This window comes from the organism of the source record quoted next, unplaced genomic scaffold (genome assembly GCF_019419815.1).
Source record: "Pyrus x bretschneideri cultivar Hongxiangsu unplaced genomic scaffold, Pyrus_bretschneideri_v1 Contig11, whole genome shotgun sequence".
In the NCBI taxonomy this organism is placed as follows: domain Eukaryota; kingdom Viridiplantae; phylum Streptophyta; class Magnoliopsida; order Rosales; family Rosaceae; genus Pyrus; species Pyrus x bretschneideri.
The window spans coordinates 6,970,745-6,991,680 of NW_025999402.1; the positions used below are offsets into that span (position 1 = coordinate 6,970,745).

Consider the following 20,936-nt stretch of genomic DNA (forward strand, 5'->3'; position numbering starts at 1 on the left):
GTCTTTACCTTGCCTATCTTCTTCGTTGACCATGGCTTTCGTACAATGGGGTCACCACAATCACTAGTGAACCTAACCTACAACGAGAATGCTAATTTGATTGTACAAATTAATCAATCATAATCTTAGATGTGTTGAAAAAACTTATGTGGGTATTAAAAAATTTATGTGGCCATTCATTAAACTGTCAACGGTTTTAACATTGTTTATATTTTCAACACATTTAAAATTATGATTGATTAATAACGTGTGAGAGATAAAAGGAGTGTGTGAATAGCTCCACCCTCTGTTTATCCTTTTCATTTGCCTATTTTAGGTTGCTCATCTAACAAGGTAGTATATGAAACGAATGATTTCTACAGTCTTCTTTGGACTTATGCAGTCACTCTGTTTTTGAGCATTGGATTGATAACCAAAGGACAAATTAAGAAGGGGAATGCGGGAGGTGAAAAGGGGAGTTCGGAAATCACTCTTGTGAAGCGTGATATAAAAGCTAAGAGCATCTCCAAAAGAGGTAACAATCAAGTAATAAAGTTAGGTTTACTGTGCCACGTAGTAAAAAAGCATCTCCAACGGAGATAGCAATCCAACTATCAAATTGAAGAAGTAGTAACTCAAGTTCAACTCTTAATTCTTCAAGTCAGCAAATTCGGTCCGGCAATATATTTTATTCAAAAGTATTATTTAGCAAAGAGTTTGAAATAAAACTTGCAACTCAAAATCTTGTAGCCCACAATCACAACTGTCCGACTTGTTCTTTGAGAGTGTCGTAAAGAGTCTCGACAAGATTGAGCAGGAACCCATCCGAGCCATGCTTGGCCAACAAGGAAACTGAAACAGGTAGGTTGTCATACATCGCCAGTGGTATACTCACCTGCAAATACGTAGAAATATGTTACAAACTTTCAGCAGGTACTTGCAGCATCGACGAAGAAAAGGAGCGTAATGTGTCGTACTTTGCATCGTGCACAAACATACAAACATGGAGAGAGGAGAGGAGAGAGGAGATGGATTAAAAACCTGGCAGAATCCGGATACTCCGGCAATGGAGAGCAAGCTGAATGCCCTGGCACGAAAAGTTTCGAGTGTAGTAGGATCTGTTTGCAGTTTTGGTGGAGCCCCCGGAACTGTAGGAATTGCGAGAACACCGAAATCCTGAGAGTAAATCAAGGAGAATGTGTCACATATGCATTAGAGCCAATAGGAAGGTAAGATGCAAACAAATAATATGAAGCGACGGATTCCTAAATTTAACTTCGATGCTTGCCAAGATGTGTGAGAGAGAGAGAGTACCCCGAGAAGTTCAGTAAGAGCAGCACGTAATTCAGTCTTGATGGAGTGACATACATCGACATTTTCATCTGCTGACTGAACAGCTTCCCATACACGTTCTGCTATCCCGGGACCTAAGTCAGGTCTGACTGTACTAACCCATTCACCATGGTTGTTCTTGAATTCATACCTACGCTCTCAAATAATAAAATTGGAATTCATTATGAACGACAAATTGAACTTTTATTAATCAAGTCCACCAAATCAGCACCTTTGAAGTAGACGCATGGCGCTTGATAGGGCTATCAACGATGGTATATTGTACTCTTGACTTGCATTTCCCTTATCCAAGAAAGAGTTCAAGCTTGGAACTCTGTCCTTGACGACGTCCCTGAGGTTAGCATGCTTTATAACATGACCTGCATTTTCAAAAATAATAAGTGAGCTTCTTCTTTCCATAAATTGAGCTTGTCCGTATCTCAGTGAGATCTAATTTAACCAAGTGAATGATGATTTTCAGGTAATAATATGTCTACTGATTTTAATGGTCTATTTGTGTCTTGAAACGCAGGGGAATTACAAATTGGTCTCGATTTATGTCAATCAAAATACTTACAGCTAGTGCTGAAACGGATGAACACAGTCAATTCACTTACCTCCAAATAACTTCTCAACTGAGTCAACAAGTACTTGTTTTACTCGACTGCTTGGAATACTTGAAAGCTGGAAACAGTCTTCTGCGATGATGAACTGAGTGGGCACGACAGGACCCCTATCAGGCAATTGGAGCAACACTTGTCCAACTCTATTCAAAATCGCGGGATTCCTAGCAAACCATCCTAGATCAGAAGTTAGAGTCAAAAGGATGGTTTCCGATTGCCTAGAGTGCTAGATAGATCATTCACATTGGTAAAGTTTTCCAAATACTATATTTCCAAGTGCATAAAAACTTAAAACACAGAAGTATCACGAGTAATAATCAACAAAAATGCAGAATGTATGGATGGCATATGAATCATTAAAGTGGAAGAAGTTAGCTACTTTCTAGAAATAGAAATAGAGATACTTCTTGTTATATAAAATCGAGGGAAAACCGAAACATTACATTTTCTTTTTCAAATCCAAAAATTTATTTCCTAAGCCAGTCTGCAATATAAAAAGTCATTGATTTCTCACCCACTGTATCGAAACTTTGTGCCATAGGCGTAACTCCAGAAGTAGAAATGACACCATGAGATGGCCGAAACCCAAAAATTCCACAATACGAAGATGGAACTCTTACACTTCCTCCAGTGTCGGTTCCTGAAAAAGTGAGGATCTTGTGCTTCAACATAAAGAAGCAAGAAAAAAACCAAAAGCACACAACAAGGAATAACTTACCTAAGGAAAAATCTGCGAGGTCTGCACCCACGGCAACAGCAGAACCGCTAGAAGAGCCCCCAGGCACCCTATCTGGTGCACATGGATTTGTGGGAGTACCATAATGCTTGTTCTCTCCATTTATACTGCCAACAACACAATGCGAAATTCAAGGGCCTTTTCTTTCAAGTGATTTTCGAATGCACAAAATCGCCATTTAAATATGTTTACTACGAAAAGAGACTTGTAGCAATCGGTCAGTTGTCAAACATTTTGCAACCAAAACAGTAATGCAAGTTAAAGCATGTGAAAGATAAGGCCTCTCTGAACTAACCTGTATGCCATTTCATCCATGACAGTAATACCAATACATGTGGCACCTCCACTCAAAATTGCCGAAACAGCCGGAGCTGTTGATTCGGCAGCCGGGTGAGTCCTCGCCCAATCAGGATTCCCAAACCCGGTCACATGTCCAGCCACATCAAATCTGCCTCCAAGTTCATATTTCAGTGATAAAAAAAGATATTCTAGCTTTACGCAGAAATACACACATGAAAAGATAGCACTATTTAGCACCCTCAACTGAAGTTCATCAACATGGTTTCACAACACATATAACCACACAAAGCACATTGATTTATTAGAAATGCTTCTGTGAAAAAGCACTTCTGATCATAAGCGGTTTCTTCATAAGTTCTTTGATAAGAAGCAAATAAACTTCACCAAAAATTGAAGTGCTTCTGGAAAAAGCACCTTTTAACTTTTCTTGTCAAATTTACTAGAAGCGCTTTTCGTTATCTAAAATTGCTCTTTCGGCATTCTAAAAACACTCGTGTTGTATAAACAAACACCCAAAATCACAGAAACACAAAAAAAAGAGAAAAAAGTTTCTTCAAGAATATGATTGAACCCAAAATCGGAAATCAGCAAAAAAGCACGAAAGCAGACAAATTTAAGTATAATAATTCAAATTCTGAAGCCTCCAAATAATGAAAGAGTGAAACAACCGAGGAAAATTAAAGGGAGTAGTTCTCACATGTCTTTGACAGCAAAGGTGAGGCCGCTCAGAGGAAGATCACGCGACGGAGACGGCGGTTGTATAAGGATTTTCTCCACGAAAGCTCCATGGTTTGAGTCTATCGCCATCTCTCTCTCTCTCTCTCTGCTACTGTTCGATCAAACCACCTCAGCCTCAGCAGCTCCACATTTGAGAGACTTGAATGGCACTCATCACTCGGGCTGTTGCAGGATGATATCCGTTGACACCATTCATCGTATTCAAATCGCAATGACGATATTATCCTTACAATTATTGGTTGTTGATACGTTGGTCGCGTCAGGTCAGTGGGGGCAAAGTGGAAAATCCGGTGATTGGTAAAGCAGTTTTATAAACTTTTTTTTTTTTTTTTTTTTTTTTTTTTTTAAGAAAAACTAACAAAAAGTTCAAAAAAAATTTAGTTTTAATAAAAATAAAGGTGTAGTGAATAGTACTAGAGAAAGGTAAAATGTGATTTTTCATTAAAAGTAAACAGTACGAGACTGTTTCGTTAAAACCTTTTTTTTTATATTTTTTTTAAATTAAAATCTATTAAACTGTAACAATGGTCGTTTAACTTTAACTCAATTAGAATAACATTCATCAAATCAAAAATCTGTAACCATTGGTTCTTAACTCATCATAACGTGCAACTATGGTCATTTTCATCGACTCCATCAAAACTTCCGTCAAAATGAGTCATGTTGGAACAACTATTGCTACAATTGAGTTAAAATTAAGAGATTATTGCTACAATTTTCTCATTTGATTTTTCACATTTGCCCTCGATTCAACCTCAAGTGCATGACATGAGACTTATTTTGACAAAAATTCTAATGAAGTTGACAAAAAATACCTTGCCTAAATGTTTTGATGAATCAAGGAACTAACGATCACAAATTTTTAGTTGAAGGGTCATTACTCTAATTGGATTAAAAATAAGAGACAATTGCTACAATTTCCTCTTATTTCAACTTTTATTAAACAAAAACATTTATATGAGAGAATTCAGGCTCTTCCATTTTCCAAATGTGGATGTTGACTTGTTAGAGCATCTCCGATGCACGGCAGAGTTGTATATCCGAAGCCTGAGACGGAGCATCTTTCTGTCCAAATATAAGGGCAAACCACCTCCGATGCACCGGAGATTCAAAACTCATATTTGAGATACCGGCCAAATTATGTATCCAAGACAAGTACGCACTTTATATCACTTAAAACAAAGATTCAACTTCAAGTGACAGTTCCATACATATGCAGATGAAAACTTTCATTCGCTGCAGTCGGAGTCATAAAATATGTTCAAGTAAGGAATAACAGGTCTATGTTCGGCAAGTTCTCCCTCTGCTGGCTCCGTAGTTACTCCCGGAGCACTCCAACCTAAGCGTTGCATGCACACAGCATCGTATGCTTCAATGTTCAAACCCAAAGCAAGAAATAGTTCCACCTCGTTTACAAAGCGATTGGTTTTTGCTGCCAGGAAGGGCCCTGCTGCATCAGAGGTTGATTCTTGAAATTCTCTTTGTTTTTCTTCAGGTGCTGTTGTTCGACCTTTCTGCTCATCCCTGAAAAATGCATGGTCCGGGTAAAAGTTCAGACGCAGAGATACTTCAATGTTATATTCTTTTTCATCTCATCCAAAAGAACTCAAAAGATGGGAGCAAACTTTGGAACATTGTTCAATTTATTATCATGGATGATCAACTCCTTTTTCAAAATCTAGATCGTAGCACATATCACCTCGTCAAGGATGACTTAATCACGCCATGTATGTGGTGCATGACGATGTCAACATCTTCCTCCTATAAGTAGCAAAGAAGCAAGTTAGCTATAAAGAGTCACCCAAATAACTATAAAACGTGTGTTCTGCTGTGGTTGTCATATATAGAGAGGCCACATGCACAATTTTATGATTTAGCTAATTGGACTAGGTGATCCAGTTCATTGCCTAGCCAAAACAAAACGAAAGTCTGTAGGATGTTGAAATGTCCTCGTGTCACCACGAGAGAAAAGTTATGCAGAAGAAGTCAAGACCTGCATGAGAGCTTGGATTTCCCTTCTCAACCAACTTTGGAGCCAGCGGTTTGGCTGAAGATACTTGCGGGACTTCCAATAGCGTGATACGTCAAATATGTCACTTAAGAAACCTAATTAAAAAAACAAAGTTAACCAACTGGAAGACATATATACGGTGACAGCATTTCACAGGATATAAAATGAGAAACAACACAACCAATAAAATTATAAGAAGCACAAAACCTGGTTCGGTGTAATAACATTGCAATCTGTACTGGTGATCCTTCGATAAGATAAAGCTGCAGATATCATTAACGGAAAAAACATAAGTAAACCACATTTACATCACCGACACGAGCTCAAAGAGATAAAAACAGAAGAATACACGTACCCTGAATCCTGATCAATGCAATGCTTTTGAAAAGAACATCCATCGTAATCATATATTATACAAACATTTTCCGTCTGCGTCAAGCCACTAAAATTCAGCACTATCTATAACAAAAAGAAACAAAACTTGATTGAACAGAAATGCAGTATGAACAAACTGACCTTGCAAAGAGGACACTTTATATAATCCGGCGGGCAAGACTGCTTGCGAGCAACAACTTCCGTCCAACGCAAAATGCACTTGTAACAGAACTTGTCTGCAACACAGAATTCGGGGATTTCGAAGACTCAATAGACGACTAAACATCACAGTCACACAATTTTGTTTCACAGCATATACATCATTAACAAAGACCCATTTTTTTCGACATTTTCGCTCATCAACCATAGAAAACATAATACTTAATCCTATCAAATACGAAGTTAGAAAACTGCCCAACATAAATTGAACATCTACAAATCGTACAAAGACCCTTTTTTTACCTCCATTGACAAGAAAAAAAATGTATGATTATTCTTTAATACGTAATCAATTATATAGAAATTCAAGCTTAATCAATTGCTAAAGCACAAAAATTCATAAAAATATCGCAATTCTTGGAGAAACCCAATTCATGGAACTTGAAACAATGATCAATCAAAACCCAGCACCGAATAAGAGTTAAAAAAGAAAAATTAAATTTGATGCCCTGTTTGGTTTCCGAGAAAATGCAAGAAAATATGGAAATTGAAACCACAGAGAAGCTGAGAGAGAGGAACGTACGGAGACATTTTTCGAGATAAGAATCTTGAATTATGGGTCCGAGGCAGATGGGGCAAGGATTTGGGTCCTCCTCCGAACAAGAAGAAGAGCTCTTGATTTTGTCGGCATTCAATCCTCGCTTCTCCATTTTTGCTTGCTCCTTTCAATTCCCTGTGAGCAGGGAGCCTCTGTCGTCTCCGATGTTCACCATCGGATAATCAGATTAATGCGGTGCCGTTTCGCGAGAAACGACGCTAATAAAGATGTCGTTGCATTTTTCTATATTTCTTAGCAGCTATTTATGTTGCCGAATATACTAGGCTGCCAATTATCCTATTGCCATTTAATTCGACAGATTTTCATTCAAATTTTCGAATAATGTCATAAGATAGGCATGTGACATAAATTTATATGAAATTCTATAAAATTCACTGTTCAAAAAATCTCTGTCTATCGTTGCCTAGATGCTAGGCGACTGATCACCGCTTCAATTAATAACTACGCGTTTGAAAATTAAGAAAATGTGCATAGACTTGTTGAGGTGCCCGTCTAGACCGTTTAGGCACCAGCCTAGCCCACCCAGACCCACTTAGGCACCCGTCTCACTTAGACAGAAAATACATAACTTTTATTTTGCATTTCATTTTTTTTCAATAAATTGTAAAAGACTTGTCGAATACTTAAATAAACGTACATTATATGCTTGTTCCTCATGTTTTTATTATATTCCAAGACTTCATAATATATATATATATATATATATATATATCATTCTATTTTGTAGTTTATGATGAAATTATATATACATATTTTTTAAGTATAAATAAACAATTATTTACACGAAATATAATATATTTACTTAAATCTGCCATAGGTGCCGCCGCTCCAAGTAAACATGTCATTTGTGTTACTTTGTATATCATTTGGATTAAATTGGCTATTCCACCTATGAACTTAACTACATCAAATTTCGGGTCATCTTTCTTTTGAATAAGTATTCAATATGATTGTCGCACCACACGTGAAATTAACAATCCACTTATGATATAACATATGTCCAACTATTTGCAATTACTAGCTATACTCTACGTCCCTGAAATATCAACCATTTCGTCTCCTGATGGTTTGGAAGGTCGAGCTTCGGAACATACAAAACCGAAACTTCAAGTGCGGGCTTGTTGCTGTCAACTGACGGCGCTGTCCATGGCAGTCCAATCTCTTGATCTCCAAAAGTCATGAGCTGCCTTTCGTCCATCGCACGACTAGAAGGCCTAATGGTGTAGAAAAAGTTATCCTTCGCCTTTCTCAAATCAATAGCTTCTTGTTCCTTTGATTGATCACTAAGAAATTTATAGGACTCCGTCTTCTGCAAAGTCATCGGGTAAGTTTGATCTGTATCGACATCTTTGAATGTAAACTCAACCGGTTTCCACTCGTGTAGTAACTTTTGATTAGCCGCGGTCATGTTCCCTACAACGTGCTCTTCGAATTCCTTAGAAGGATCAATCTTGAGGACGCCGGTGTGCAAGTGATCTACTTCGAGTTTGATCTTGAATGGAGAAGGAGTACTAGTTTCTGCAGCAACGGCTTCGCCTTTACTGCTCCTGCTACTACTGCTAGATGCCATGATATGATTCGAACCTTCGAACAATTTTGTCAGTTTTGAGGTTTGGTATCTTGTGTCACAAGTCAGTTGTTTTGGGGTGATCAAACATGTATTGCCCTCTCTGACTATTTATAATCTTGTAAGGCATGCCATTGCTTAATTGCATTTCATCGCGTGCTATCGAGCGATAACTTCTGTTTAAATCAGCCTGCTTTTGAGGTTTGTCTTCAAATTTAGTAGCGAATCATTGTCCGCGTGAACTCTTCATCTAGTGTGTTTAAATCAGCCTGCCTCTGTGATTAGTGTTCAAATTCAATATCGAATTATTGTCCGCGTGAGCTCTTCGTCTAGCGTGTCTGAAATTCTTTGAAATCGTAATATGGAATAACAATGTCCAGCTCGGGCAGGCTGTTCGTATTACGTTACGAAAAGAAAGTACATTTTCCGAATGAAACTCACAGTTCTCTTCTATACGATACATCTCTTCACTTGGTTTTGAAGCTTTGTTTTGCAAATTTTCAAATCATTGAGCTGCAATCTCATTGTCTCAACCTCTTCTGCCATTGAATTTAATTCCTTCCGCAAGTTCGCCATTCCCTTCCCTAAACCTTTATTTACTCTGACAATTGCCTGAGTCATCGTTCTTCGGTAATTTGATCCAATAGCTACCATGGACCTTGACATGTTTACTTGCTCAAGAAGGATAAATCGCGCATTAATCTTCAAGGGTAACCGATCATTCTTCATTACGTGCTCGCGCGCTTCTTGTGACAACCGATGATACTCCAGGTTTCTACACAGACTCATTCTTTCTTCTTTTGTTAAGTTAGGGTGTACCTGCAGTAAGAAAACAATTATATATAAGCTCCTCCTGTTTAAGTAATTGCATTTAACTGCTGCATGTTATCGGAAAATGGAAGAAACATCGATACCTTGAGGTACATGTCAATGGCTCTATAAAGATTGTCATCGCAAAACCGAGCGTCTTTTGGCAATGCTTCTGCAAGTGATTGGAAATTCTTCACCTTAAGGTTCTCATCCTTTGCAACTAGGGTAAGATATCCGTCTATCAGCCTTCCAACCGCAAACCTTTTTGGTGTTGGACTACTCAAAACTATGGAAACATATGACACCACCACCCTTACAACAAGACCGACATCATAGACACTCTCTTTCTCTCCATAGTTCCTAACCAAGAGATCCGGAGCGCGACATTGATCCAGCATGAAAGCTATTCTTCTTTCGAGCATGTTCAACAATTCCGAGTTTATTTTTGTCAAAAACCCTAGCTTAAGAAGATGAAGTATAAAGTTGCAAGTAATTGAATTCTCCTCCGTAGGAAGTACCTTAACCAAGCACTCGGTTGTAACTCTTAGGAACTGATGTGTCATATGCTTCGGGGTCATTCTTTCGAGTCCAGAGGTGACTCGCGAGAGCCATTTTGCAGTCCAATGCGCTATACATGATCCTATCAGGTTTGCTCTCATCCCTTTAAGTTTTAAGGCTTGGACCACTTCGATGAAATGATCTATTCGAAGGAACGAGACATCTTCAAACCACCAAGTGTCAGCTGCATCTTGAAACCTCGGGTTCTCTGCATTGTTTGGCAGAACATTGAAGCACTGTATTTCATCAGTTTCAGAACTAAATGCTTTAAGGTTTGTACAGGCCTTCCAAGCAATAGCTTCCGCACTTCGTTTGGAGATTTTCAACTCTTTAGCGCACGAAGAGATCGATTCACAGCTTCTCAAAATCCGGAAGGTGTCTTTCCATGACGAAAACATCAAAAAGCTCAAAAAGGTCTCGGTTTTGGAAATCAGATTTCCTTGTTCGAAGTCATCACTCATTTCCAAGAAATGCGCAGCACAATATAGCGGAGCTACGTTGGCAGCAGTTAGATCAACCTTCCAACCATAGCAGAACTTGACTACAGATTCGAAAACTTTTGCTCCGCCTGGTAGATTGTCTATCTGGATTTTGGGGCTGGCATCTCTCCCTACACTAATTCTCTGGAATACTAGTCGATTCAAGTATCCACTTCTCATGACCATCGGAAGCTGAGGATCGAAAAACCATGAAATTAAACTTCAAAGAATCAGAACCTAACATCTCAGTTTCTTAATTCAAAAGTTCTATCTAGTTTCTAGTCTAAATATTTTCGATACAACATGCGAGTTAAGGCATTTTTTCAGAGAAATTTCATATATATCAACATTTCAACAATACAATTCTTTGATAAAAATTGTGACCGGTGACAAATCTATTAGTATAAACATGGCTGCCTATTCTTGGCAAACTAGTTTCTTGCAACTCAAGAAATTTCCCCGAAAGACCTTCAGTAACAGCTAAGGAGTATCGTCTTTCAGGCATTGTAGCATACCTTGTGCAAGTAAAAGTTGGAGTCTCCAACTTGTATGATCAAATCATTTACCACTTCTGTCCTAACAAACCTGCAAGAAAAAAAAATGGATGGTTGCCACTAGCCACAATCAAAACCAAAAAAAAGGAGAGACGGGGATGTTACAGTGACGGTATCCATGGATGAATATAAGTAGAGACAACAAGAGGAGAGGAAGGGGTATACCAGTTCTGATTTCTTCTCTCTATAGCTTCAGCAACCATACCGACATTAGCCGGAGTAATGACACACTTGTTGCGCCTCCCACCGGATACTGAAAACTGACCAAGATTTTCTCTATCGGCATTTTTCTTACCTGCAGTAGCCTTGTCATGTCCATGCAAGACAAAAGCATACATTTTGTGCTTCAAAGTATGAACAGATAGAAAAAGGAATTGTTGTTCCTAAGCACTTTTGAGCTCTGGCCTTCTACATAGAACCCAAAAGGTTGAAGTATTTTTTGTGGCGTGGGGGGCTGAAGTTGCAGTAGTTGGGAAATTAAGAGGGTTGGTTGGCTTTTGCCATCTGCTGTCAATTTAAGCACGTATAGGTCGGTATGTATCGTGGATGAACTGAAGCCACTGCCGTGATAATATGTGTCCCACGTAGACCTATTTTTAGGTGCATTCAATCAATGTCATAAATTAAATTATTTACCCTTTTGTTGTTTGTAAATACATCAACTTGGGAAGACAAAGTCAAAAGAATTTGAACTTGGATTGGAGGGACAAAAGCTTGGGTAGGGAGGTACCAATCATTAGCCGGACATTATACTTTAGGAGAGATTTTTTCGTGTAACCTTGCTGACCATATACTTAAGATTTTGATGTACTTTAGTCATACTTGATCTCAAGTTGATCTCGTTTAGTGTGAGGACTGTCCTAATCATGTAACCTACAAAAACTTTTGAGTTAAGATCCTTTTTTGATCTATGTGTTCAAACCTTGATCTAGAAATTCAAATCGTTTAAAAGAGAGATACGGACTGTTCAAAGACTTCGTTTCCTGTGAGATGGGTTAGTGATACAAGTTTATAAGAACCGTACGATTTAAATTGAAGGGTCAAATTGTCAAGTCCGGCTGCTCTGGACACAAGGAAAAGAAATAAAAAAAAAATTAAAGTACTTTTATTTTATTTTTGGTGAAAAATCCCACATGAGAATGTTCTTCAGTTCAAACGGTCATATTTTTTTCTTCTTCTTCGCCGTCTTTGAGATCAAAGAGCGGGAGTAGAAATGCAGCTGATCCTCCACTTCCAATCTCGAGCGGTCCTCTCCAAGCAATCCCTTTGCTTCTCCTACCCAATTGTTAAAACCAAAACTTCGCTTCCAAGCAATATCTTTGTTCCAAAATCTCCAATTTTTACCATTCCGCTCTCACTCTGTCGTCAAACCCAGACCCAATATCCAATTCTATGTGCGGGGAAGAAGAATCGGCGCAATGGGTCTCAAAGATTAACAAGATTGCTGCTCCAATTGATGCCGGCCATCGTATCGAACTTCAAGATAGTGCCTCAGCCGTTCGACTTCAAGATAGTGCCTCAGCCGTTGGATCTGGTTGTTGAAGAATTATACAGCGGAGACCGCACCGGAGGGTTCTGGGGATCTGGAAGGGGTTCGGAGGCGGCGGCGATGGGTTCGGAAGAAAACGAAAGAGGAAGTCTTTGTTGCTGTTTCTGTTATATGGGGTTCTGGTGATTTGTGGGTTGGAATTGTTGTTCTGTGGAGATGTGGGAAGCAATGTGCTTTTCTGCGGATTGGGATTTGGGATTTGGGCTTTCGGGGTTGCTATTGTTCAGTGGTGGGACAAGATTGGTATTTTTGCCGTCTTTTTAGGGGGTGTTTTGGTGGGTCTAGGGTTTCAGAGAGAGGAATTGCACAAAATGGGTTTGAAGATCCAGGAATGGAGGCTGTTACTTGGAGAACAAGAAGAAGAGGTGGAAGAAGAGCATTCTGAGAGAGAGAGAGAGAGAGAGAGAGTGAGATGTTAGTGATTTTGCAACGAATTTTGATTCTTTGATTTTACAGTGAACTGATAAAATTACTATTTTGATGTTGCCTTTTGCTCCCATAGAATGCTAGGGGTAAATAGTGTGACCGTCATACAATCACGTAGTGTTACCAACTCATTCTCAGTTAGTGTCGAAATTTGGAGTTTAAAGATCATCTTTTGATTTGCCCATCAAGTTCTTCCATTTGAATCAAAATGCTCATGATTCATGAAGAAACACCAGAAAACCATTCTCTCACTCATGGAAAAATGCAGAACCATGAGTGAACTGAAACAAATACATGGGCTGATGATCACCACCTCAGTTTTTTAACAATGTCATCCAGTTAAGTAGGCTTGTCGATTTTTGTGCAAATTCCGATGCCAGAGACCTCGGCTACGCAAAGAGAGTTTTCGGGCAGATTACTCAGCCTGGTGTCTACATCTGGAACCCTGTGATCAGAGGCTACTGCAATAGTGAGGAGAACCCAGTTGAGTCTTTGATCATGTATCGAAAACTAGCATTGGTTAAGATACTACAGTTGGGACTGCCTTAGCGAACATGTATGCTAAAATTGGAGACGCAGGAAGTGCTCAAAGAATTTTCGAGGACTTGCAGAAGAAAGATGTGATGGCAGGGACTTGCATGGACACGGTATGGAAGCGCTACATGCATTTAGAAAAATGCAAGAGGATGCTTGGTGTTATTCCAGACCAGATGACTTACATTGGGGTTTTATCGGCATGTAGCCATATCTGTCTTGTGGGGGAGGTTCAGAGACATTTTGCCTCGATGGTAAATCTTTATGGCATAAAACTGACTGCAGAGCATTGGTCTTCTGAGTCGAGCAGGCTGCTTTGATGAGGCGATGAGACTGCTGGAAGAGATGCCGATCCAACCCAATGTTGCTATGTGGGGAGCTCTCTTGAACGGCTGCGAGAAACATGAAAATGTTGATATAGCTGACCGAGTGAGAAGATACATAACAAAGATGAAACCTGGCAGTGGAGTTAATGTTCTTGTGTCCAAAGTTTAGGACACTTGGAGCACAATAGATTTCGTAAACAAAGAGATTGAAACATAATTCGGTGTACACCGATGCAAAACGGAAACTACCAATCTGAATTTCAAACATCTGCATTTTGAGAGGTTCAGAAATATTCTGGTAATCTATCAACGATTTGACTTTCAAACATCTGCGTATTGAGAAGTCCGAAATTTTTGTTGTAATCCATCATGCTTTCAGATGTCCCTCATCCTCATCATCTTCATCGCCTGGGGCTGCACCTTCTATGGAGATCATGACTGCAAAAACACAAAAACAGATATGTTCTGGGGAAATTACTGGAGGTATTTTATAGACTTATTCAAACCACGCAACAGTGCACTCGCTGAGACATGCAGTGCACACATGGAAAGAGCGAAAACACGCGGAAGCCATTCAGATAATACGGAAAAACCTACCCCCACCTAAGCATTTACTGGCATGTTCGGTGGGCTGGCTTGGATTGGGGTTTGGGCAGTGGCGTGAAAACCCATTCTAAGTTTGGGTTTCAAAATCACACTTATTTTGGATATGAATCTGAGATTCATATCGGATCCATGCTATACTTAACATACTAATGAATCACATTATCCAGATCTTATGTGCTTCACATAATTTATACTATGTCATATTTTCATAGGGTGGTGTTATCCACACACCCATTTTTACTTCTCACACACCTCTCTCAATTTCCGGCCGTTTGAATGAATCAAAGAAGATCAATGAACAAAAAATAACAAGGGTGTGTGGGAGGTAAAAAGGGATGTGTAAATTACACTACCCTTTTTATAATAAATAGGTTTGGCTTCACTATATTCCCCATCGCAAGATGAAGTGACCAAATCCAACACCACAACAACCCAAAATACAAAAAAATCTTTTACTCGTAGAGATAAACATCTATATACATTTATACCTGTATAATAATTATAAATTAAGAAAACGTTTTCTAGTTGCACTAAGCCCATATTTCACCAGTCATCTTTTAACTTTTCAGTCTATACCATAACAGCGATGGATAAATTTAGACGTCTATTGAATATTTCATAGAGTGCTGCAACCTTAACAAAGAAAGAAACTGGCTTACTATATCTATACAATTCACAATCTACTAACATGTGAAGAAAATAACTGCGTGTGTTAAAAGACAAGAGTAAGGATAGTAATACCTCTACAAATTATGCGGTTCCAGATGGCAAGAAAACTTTATGATGCCAAAATTGCTTCAGCCATTAACTGTGAATATCAAAAAGTTTATGCGTCAGTTTATATGTGTGAGACAAACCAATAACATGCTGGCGGAAGTTTGGCACAGTAACCTCCAAAAATGAAAATTTCAGAATGCATGAACTTGTAGAGTCAAATACCAAACATGTGTAATAGAATTCATGTCACACAAAACCACAAAGCTATACAAGTAAATCAAAACACCTGCTCCCAAAAAGAAACTATTACCTTGATTCCCTTGGATTTTATTAAACTAAGTACCTTGACTCCCTTGATTCCCAAATTTCAAAAAGCTAAGTACCTGAAGATACACCAACTAAACTAAAGCAACCTTGATTCCCTAAGTGGCCAAAAAGCCTACATTCCCCCATAACAGCTGTGGGCATCTTTATAATCCGCAACACAATAAAAATGAATAAGGGATATAGAAATAAAAAACAGTAGCAGTTCAGGGGAAGTACAGTCGTGCAAGAAGGATTCTCAGTACGAGATGCCACAAATTCTCATAATCTAAAAAATTTGAATTGGTAATGAACCCCCAAATTAGAGAAGATGCTAAGGTTGGATCACAAAACATAAATGCATGAGGAAAGTTTTGAAAACCTTTTGGTCAATACAACCAAAACACATGGCCACTCATTCAGATATCCAAGAGAATGGTAAAGAAAGGAAAACAAAATTATGAAAGTTCTGAATTTGGGTTTCAAAGTACAAACCTGCAGTTTGGTGCTTTGATCAGCAAGCTGTTAATCACAACCTAAACACCACTACCAATGTCAGCCCCTTACAGTCAACCACACCCACCCACCCAACACTCAATTCAAAGTGCTTTAAAATGACTGAAAGCGCTTTTGTAGAAAGTGTTTTTGAGTTCCAAGCACTTAAAGTGCATTTTGGAAGAAGCAATAGTTATGTGCTTCTTGCAGGAAGAACTTCAAGTGCTTTTTCCAGGATTCACTTGCATTTTACTACGAATTGGTTCCAAAAGCAATTTCATCAAAAGCATTTTCAGTAAACTCAAACAATATATAATTTTTTCCAAAAGTAGTTTTCATAAAAAGATAATCCATAAAAGACCATTTCCACAAAATAACAAAGCTAAGTATCTTGTAAGTTTTAAGATAACTACCAGCTGTTTCACCATGAACTGGCCTTGGTAGATATCTACGGTAACAAAACATAGTCCACCCATGAACACAGCTTCCAGTCTTAAAATGAGTGCATACATACAGCTTAGCAAAGCCCCAGTTCACTATTACTTGGGCTCGAGCAAGAGTACGGTATATCACCTCTAGCTTGTATCCCAGGCTTCATCCCCCGCAAAACAGAGGCAATTATTTATTTATTGTCTACATCTTAAGTCCTAACATATGGAGTCTTCTCCATTCAACTCAGACCTCTTCATCATACTAAAACATACAAGCTCCTCGAAGCAAATATTTTAAGGTAATTTTTTCTTCAAAATGCCCTCCAGAATCCCGTCATTCTCCAGAGACACAATTTTTTGCTCGCTTTCAACTGGACCAGGAAGCTGGATAGAGACAGAGAAGTGACCTGGTGGGCACAGATTTTGCGTCTTCATCTTAAAGACATGGAAATCCCTGCATACTATTTTCCCTCCTGTTGTAGTTACTCCTTGTATGAATACTTTCCCATCAGGATCAACATCACAACTAAATTCTGCATTCGCAAAGACAAAAGATGTGGTCCATTAAAGCATGATAAAAAATATCAAGACATGTCGAAACAAATAGATAACCAATCTTTCATGATAAACAGATAACCTAGTTATTCAAAGTCTGAAAGGAACACTTTATTTAAAAAAATAAAGAAAAGTCAACATGCATGACTAATGTTTTTAGTGTGTTTATTTGGTGTGCCCTACTAACCCCTGTAGCTTAGGGTGTGCTTAAGGTGAGCTCACAACACCATATGGTGGTGAACAGATTTCAAACACCATGCATCACTAGACCATCACCAATCAATCACTTCAATGCCCTGCTTAGATACACATGCATGACTAATGATGAACAAAATAATTTTTTATTGATAACCACACCTTTGTCAAAGAGGTGTGCACTTGGTCTAGTATGCTAAGTTAACGAACAAGAGACTCCCTTCATAGCTCATCCAATTAACAAAATTAATAACCTATAAGAAAGTAGAACAAGAACAATCAAGTATTTAACAAAATGACACAAGGTGATCATACTCACTGTCTTCCTTCAAAGCCCCTGGTATAGAGACACGGAATAAGTATGAGTCTTCATTCTCGCCAATGTCAATTGATCCTACTGTTGGTCCCCCTTGTGCCAATGCAGCAGCCGCTCCAGTCAAGATAATCGCTGACTGGTTGGTTTCCAAAATCTTATTCTTCTCTTCTATTGTTGAGTGAGTTGGAAGAACTATCCTAACTTGCTCCATTTGTTCTTCAAAATCTGTATTTTCTGATAAATCCATTGTAGGCGGAATATAAGGCTCACTTCTCAGAGGTGTTGGTTCTGATAATATGGGTTGTGTAGGATCAAAATGAATTGGTTGTTGAGGATCTGATTGATCTGGTTCATTAACCTTACTTCTTCCCGCAAACCTACAAGAGAACCTCTCAGGTTTATTTCAGCAAACAAATAGGGTGCAATAAATTCTACCAGAAGATGTTGCATTTGAAAGAGGGAGGGGGAATTTCAACTTGCATAAGCACTTCCATGATAAAATAATAGATATTAGTCACATACAGACATATACAACAGAAATAAATATATATCTAACTCACTCTCCAAAGGAATGTGATAAATGATTATTTTCCAATTGCAGCTTTCAAAAAGTAAGTTTTATATTTAACTATTCTATATTATCAGGTGTAATCACAAAACAAGCACTCGAACCAGGGTAGACCACGGGCATTTAGGGTCCTGAGGCAAAGAATGAAATGTGGTCCTCATATTGCATTGGCATAAAAAATATATCCAAATTTTTTATTACCAAGTAATAAGGTGCGACTAATATTATTGCAAGCATTCAGATTTAAAAATTATGAAAAGAAAAGGCATAATTTGGCCAGGCTATGATTTTTCTTTTCATTGAACCACGATACATGTCAAAAAAACATCAGGATATCGGAAGCTACACACTTCAAAACATAGCAACACCATAAACATGAAATACCCTAAAATCCCTGACAAAACTTCACAATCATTACCCATGTTCCAGAGGCGGCACTTACAGTTCCCATCTTCCAAAAAAGAAAAACAGAGAGAAGAAACAATAGACTAATTGTATATACCCAATTCTCTTGAAAGAATTAACTAACATAAGATAAAAATATTCCCTTTGAGTTTCAGCAGAGAGACAGAATCTATCATCAATAAAAATAAACTCAAAAACAAACAGAATAGAAAACCTCAGTCAAATGGGCAGAAATCAAGCACGATAAGAACAGGGAAGATCAATTGTAAATCGAAGAAAGAACCAACCTAAAAGGCATTTTGGCAAAAACAAGGGAGAACCGGAACAACCCAGAAGATGAGGAAGAAGAAATTTAGGAAACTAGGTTTTCCATTTTCTCTTAAATAAACAAGGGCACATGAGGACCGGGTCGGATCTTTTAGTTCAACATTTAGTAAGACACAACGTAATTTTTCTTGGACTATTCCTATTTTAGCCAAAAAAAAAAAAAAAGCATTTAACAGATATAATATATGTATAAGAGAAGCAGCGCTGGTTTACACTAAAGTTCTGTTAAAGATAGCAAGGGTCAAAGACAATAAACTTGGCTTGAACATAGCAAGGGTCATGGATTGCACAACTGATTCAGCCAAGTCCTATGAATGAAAAATATTTACTGCAATTATAGCATAGATGCATGCATCTGTTTGTACCATATACATGTTTTGTACCTAGTGATTTTATTATCAAGGAAACACAATTCACCCAAGTCAAATCCTTTTACAAGTTCAAACCATATTTTAGGAAGTAAGACGCATAAAGGAACAAATTAGCATTGCAATCCAGAACCTGAGATATGTATCTGTGTGTATACATATACATCATGTACCACCATTGCTTGGAGAAGCACACACAGATGCCCTTGCTAAGTGTAGTTTTGTTTTCCTGTGGTCTGTTACTTTTTTTATTTTCTAAAAATTCTTGTTATAATTTGTTATGCCTTTTATGATTCACTCGACACAACCTAATTGAAAATGCCCAAATATCATAGGGTTCCACAGGAAAGTGAACAAAAGAAAATGATAATAAATAGGCTAATATATTTGTTTAATTCCCCTAATTTCCTAAACCACACAAATCTATTGGAAAGTTTCGTTTCCATATCAATTCTACTCCATTATACAATAATCACTTCAGAAAACAATACAGAACTAATCAAACTTCTGTGACCCTGTTTGGGCAAAATGGTTTTTTCTTTCCGAAAATGGCAACATTTTGAAATTGCGCGGGTAATGCATGTTTCATACAGGTTGCCACTTCGTATTACATGACATGTTGGACATTTTTACGAAAAAACATGTTCCCCTAACTGACGACCATGACCTAAAACCTATATCTCGTAAATTTCATTTTCAGTTCAGGAAACGTGATGTTCCACTAAAATCAAATTTGAACTGCGACGACCCCTAGCATTCCTCCAGAACATGCTGTTCTACCCTAACATACATAATTATCAAAGAAACAGTTTCAGAAATCTACCCGCCAACCCACTCTTTTCTCCTCATCATCAATTTAATCCACAAAATCGCCAAATCTCTTATAATTGAACAAGTATTTATCTTTTCTTATTCCTGTTCTATGAAATTCACACTCATACACATACAGAAGCAGGAACAGTTCAAAAAACCCGGACCGTTATCGTTTTCGTGTACACAAGCTTTTTATACAAAAATTACAAGAAATTCATAGCCACAACTTGAACATGGAAATATATAACAGGCATTTCTATAGAGATACTAATATATACACACATATGTACATGCAATTGCAGATCTGAGACCCAAAAAATGTATAAATCAAATGAAAATTGCTGTGTAAAAATTCGACTTTATATCTGTAAAATTCATATAACCTACAGGTATATAAATATATCGAATTTATGTATGTATAAGTGGAAGCAGATGTGTGTGTATATACCAAGACGGCGGCGGGGAAGCCATCGGAGAGCGGTCGGAGAGTTGCGAACAGCGTCGCAGCTGGGAGGGTCTTGGGGTCTGTGCCGTTGCCTGCGCTTGACTGAGTGAGGTGCTATTCGGACTGACAATAATGCCAGGAGTGTCCTGGCCGGTTCTTTTTGAAAGGGATTTTGTGATTCTCTAATCACACGTTTGTTTATTTATATTGTGTGATTATAAATTATTATAAAATTTTTTATTTAAAATTAAATATAAACAATATCTAACAAAAACTGATTACACGATGTATAATGAACGGATGTGATTGGAGGATCCGGCGAGAATCCTCTCTCTCTTCGAATGAGGATCCTAAAAATCCTCAAATCTTGTTCGTTCATCGTATATCGTGCGATTAGTTTTTATCAAGTACTATTCATATTTAATTTTAAATAAAAGTATTTAAAATGATTTATAACCGTACAATGTACGATAAGCAGACACGATTTAAGAATCCATAGAATCCTCACAAAGAGGATCCGAAAAAGATCCTCATCCCACCATCTTATCCCTGAGTACAGATCCTCTTCGAATCTAACAAAAAGGAGCCCAAAGATCAAATGATCCGAACCGTTGAAATTTGATCTAACGATTACAACTTCTTAGCCCCATCATCTTCTCGTTTTTATATTCCTTTAAATTTTCCTTTTCTCCTTACCCAATCATCTTCTAACTTTTA

The 20,936-nt window shown here is 38.0% G+C and overlaps 4 protein-coding genes across 6 annotated transcripts; all 4 read right to left on the minus strand.

Moving 5' to 3' along the window:
- Positions 1-642: 642 nt before the first annotated feature.
- On the minus strand, positions 643-3,868 carry LOC103941509 (amidase 1-like). The gene is made up of 9 exons (XM_048576917.1): positions 3,668-3,868; positions 2,966-3,118; positions 2,653-2,777; positions 2,449-2,574; positions 1,929-2,111; positions 1,544-1,691; positions 1,294-1,462; positions 1,021-1,155; positions 643-874 (listed from the first exon to the last, which is right to left on the minus strand). Exons 1-9 carry the CDS (start codon positions 3,775-3,777, stop codon positions 737-739), a joined length of 1,287 nt encoding a protein of 428 aa, XP_048432874.1. The 5' UTR covers positions 3,778-3,868; the 3' UTR covers positions 643-736.
- Positions 3,869-4,851: 983 nt separating this feature from the next.
- Positions 4,852-7,014, minus strand: LOC103941515. Its single transcript, XM_048573010.1, has 7 exons — positions 6,837-7,014; positions 6,236-6,330; positions 6,075-6,148; positions 5,927-5,982; positions 5,702-5,814; positions 5,408-5,469; positions 4,852-5,232 (listed from the first exon to the last, which is right to left on the minus strand). Exons 1-7 carry the CDS (start codon positions 6,961-6,963, stop codon positions 4,938-4,940), a joined length of 822 nt encoding a protein of 273 aa, XP_048428967.1. The 5' UTR covers positions 6,964-7,014; the 3' UTR covers positions 4,852-4,937.
- Positions 7,015-8,769: 1,755 nt separating this feature from the next.
- Positions 8,770-11,237, minus strand: LOC125473715 (root phototropism protein 3-like). Its single transcript, XM_048576921.1, has 4 exons — positions 11,006-11,237; positions 10,802-10,871; positions 9,354-10,478; positions 8,770-9,258 (listed from the first exon to the last, which is right to left on the minus strand). The coding sequence occupies exons 1-4, from the start codon at positions 11,176-11,178 to the stop codon at positions 8,890-8,892; spliced, it is 1,737 nt and encodes a 578-aa protein (XP_048432878.1). The 5' UTR covers positions 11,179-11,237; the 3' UTR covers positions 8,770-8,889.
- Positions 11,238-12,965: 1,728 nt separating this feature from the next.
- On the minus strand, positions 12,966-20,366 carry LOC125473719 (alpha-crystallin domain-containing protein 22.3-like). Of its 3 annotated transcripts, XM_048576933.1 has the most exons (8): positions 20,223-20,366; positions 17,297-17,670; positions 16,210-16,760; positions 15,797-15,837; positions 15,023-15,089; positions 13,925-14,113; positions 13,535-13,741; positions 12,966-13,276 (listed from the first exon to the last, which is right to left on the minus strand). In XM_048576933.1, the coding sequence occupies exons 1-3, from the start codon at positions 20,243-20,245 to the stop codon at positions 16,522-16,524; spliced, it is 636 nt and encodes a 211-aa protein (XP_048432890.1). In that variant the 5' UTR covers positions 20,246-20,366; the 3' UTR covers positions 12,966-13,276; positions 13,535-13,741; positions 13,925-14,113; positions 15,023-15,089; positions 15,797-15,837; positions 16,210-16,521. The 3 variants fall into 3 exon arrangements, with proteins under 3 accessions (XP_048432890.1, XP_048432887.1, XP_048432895.1); XM_048576930.1 differs by having other exon boundaries at positions 13,535-14,113; XM_048576938.1 differs by lacking the exon at positions 15,797-15,837 and having other exon boundaries at positions 13,535-14,113.
- Positions 20,367-20,936: the final 570 nt, after the last annotated feature.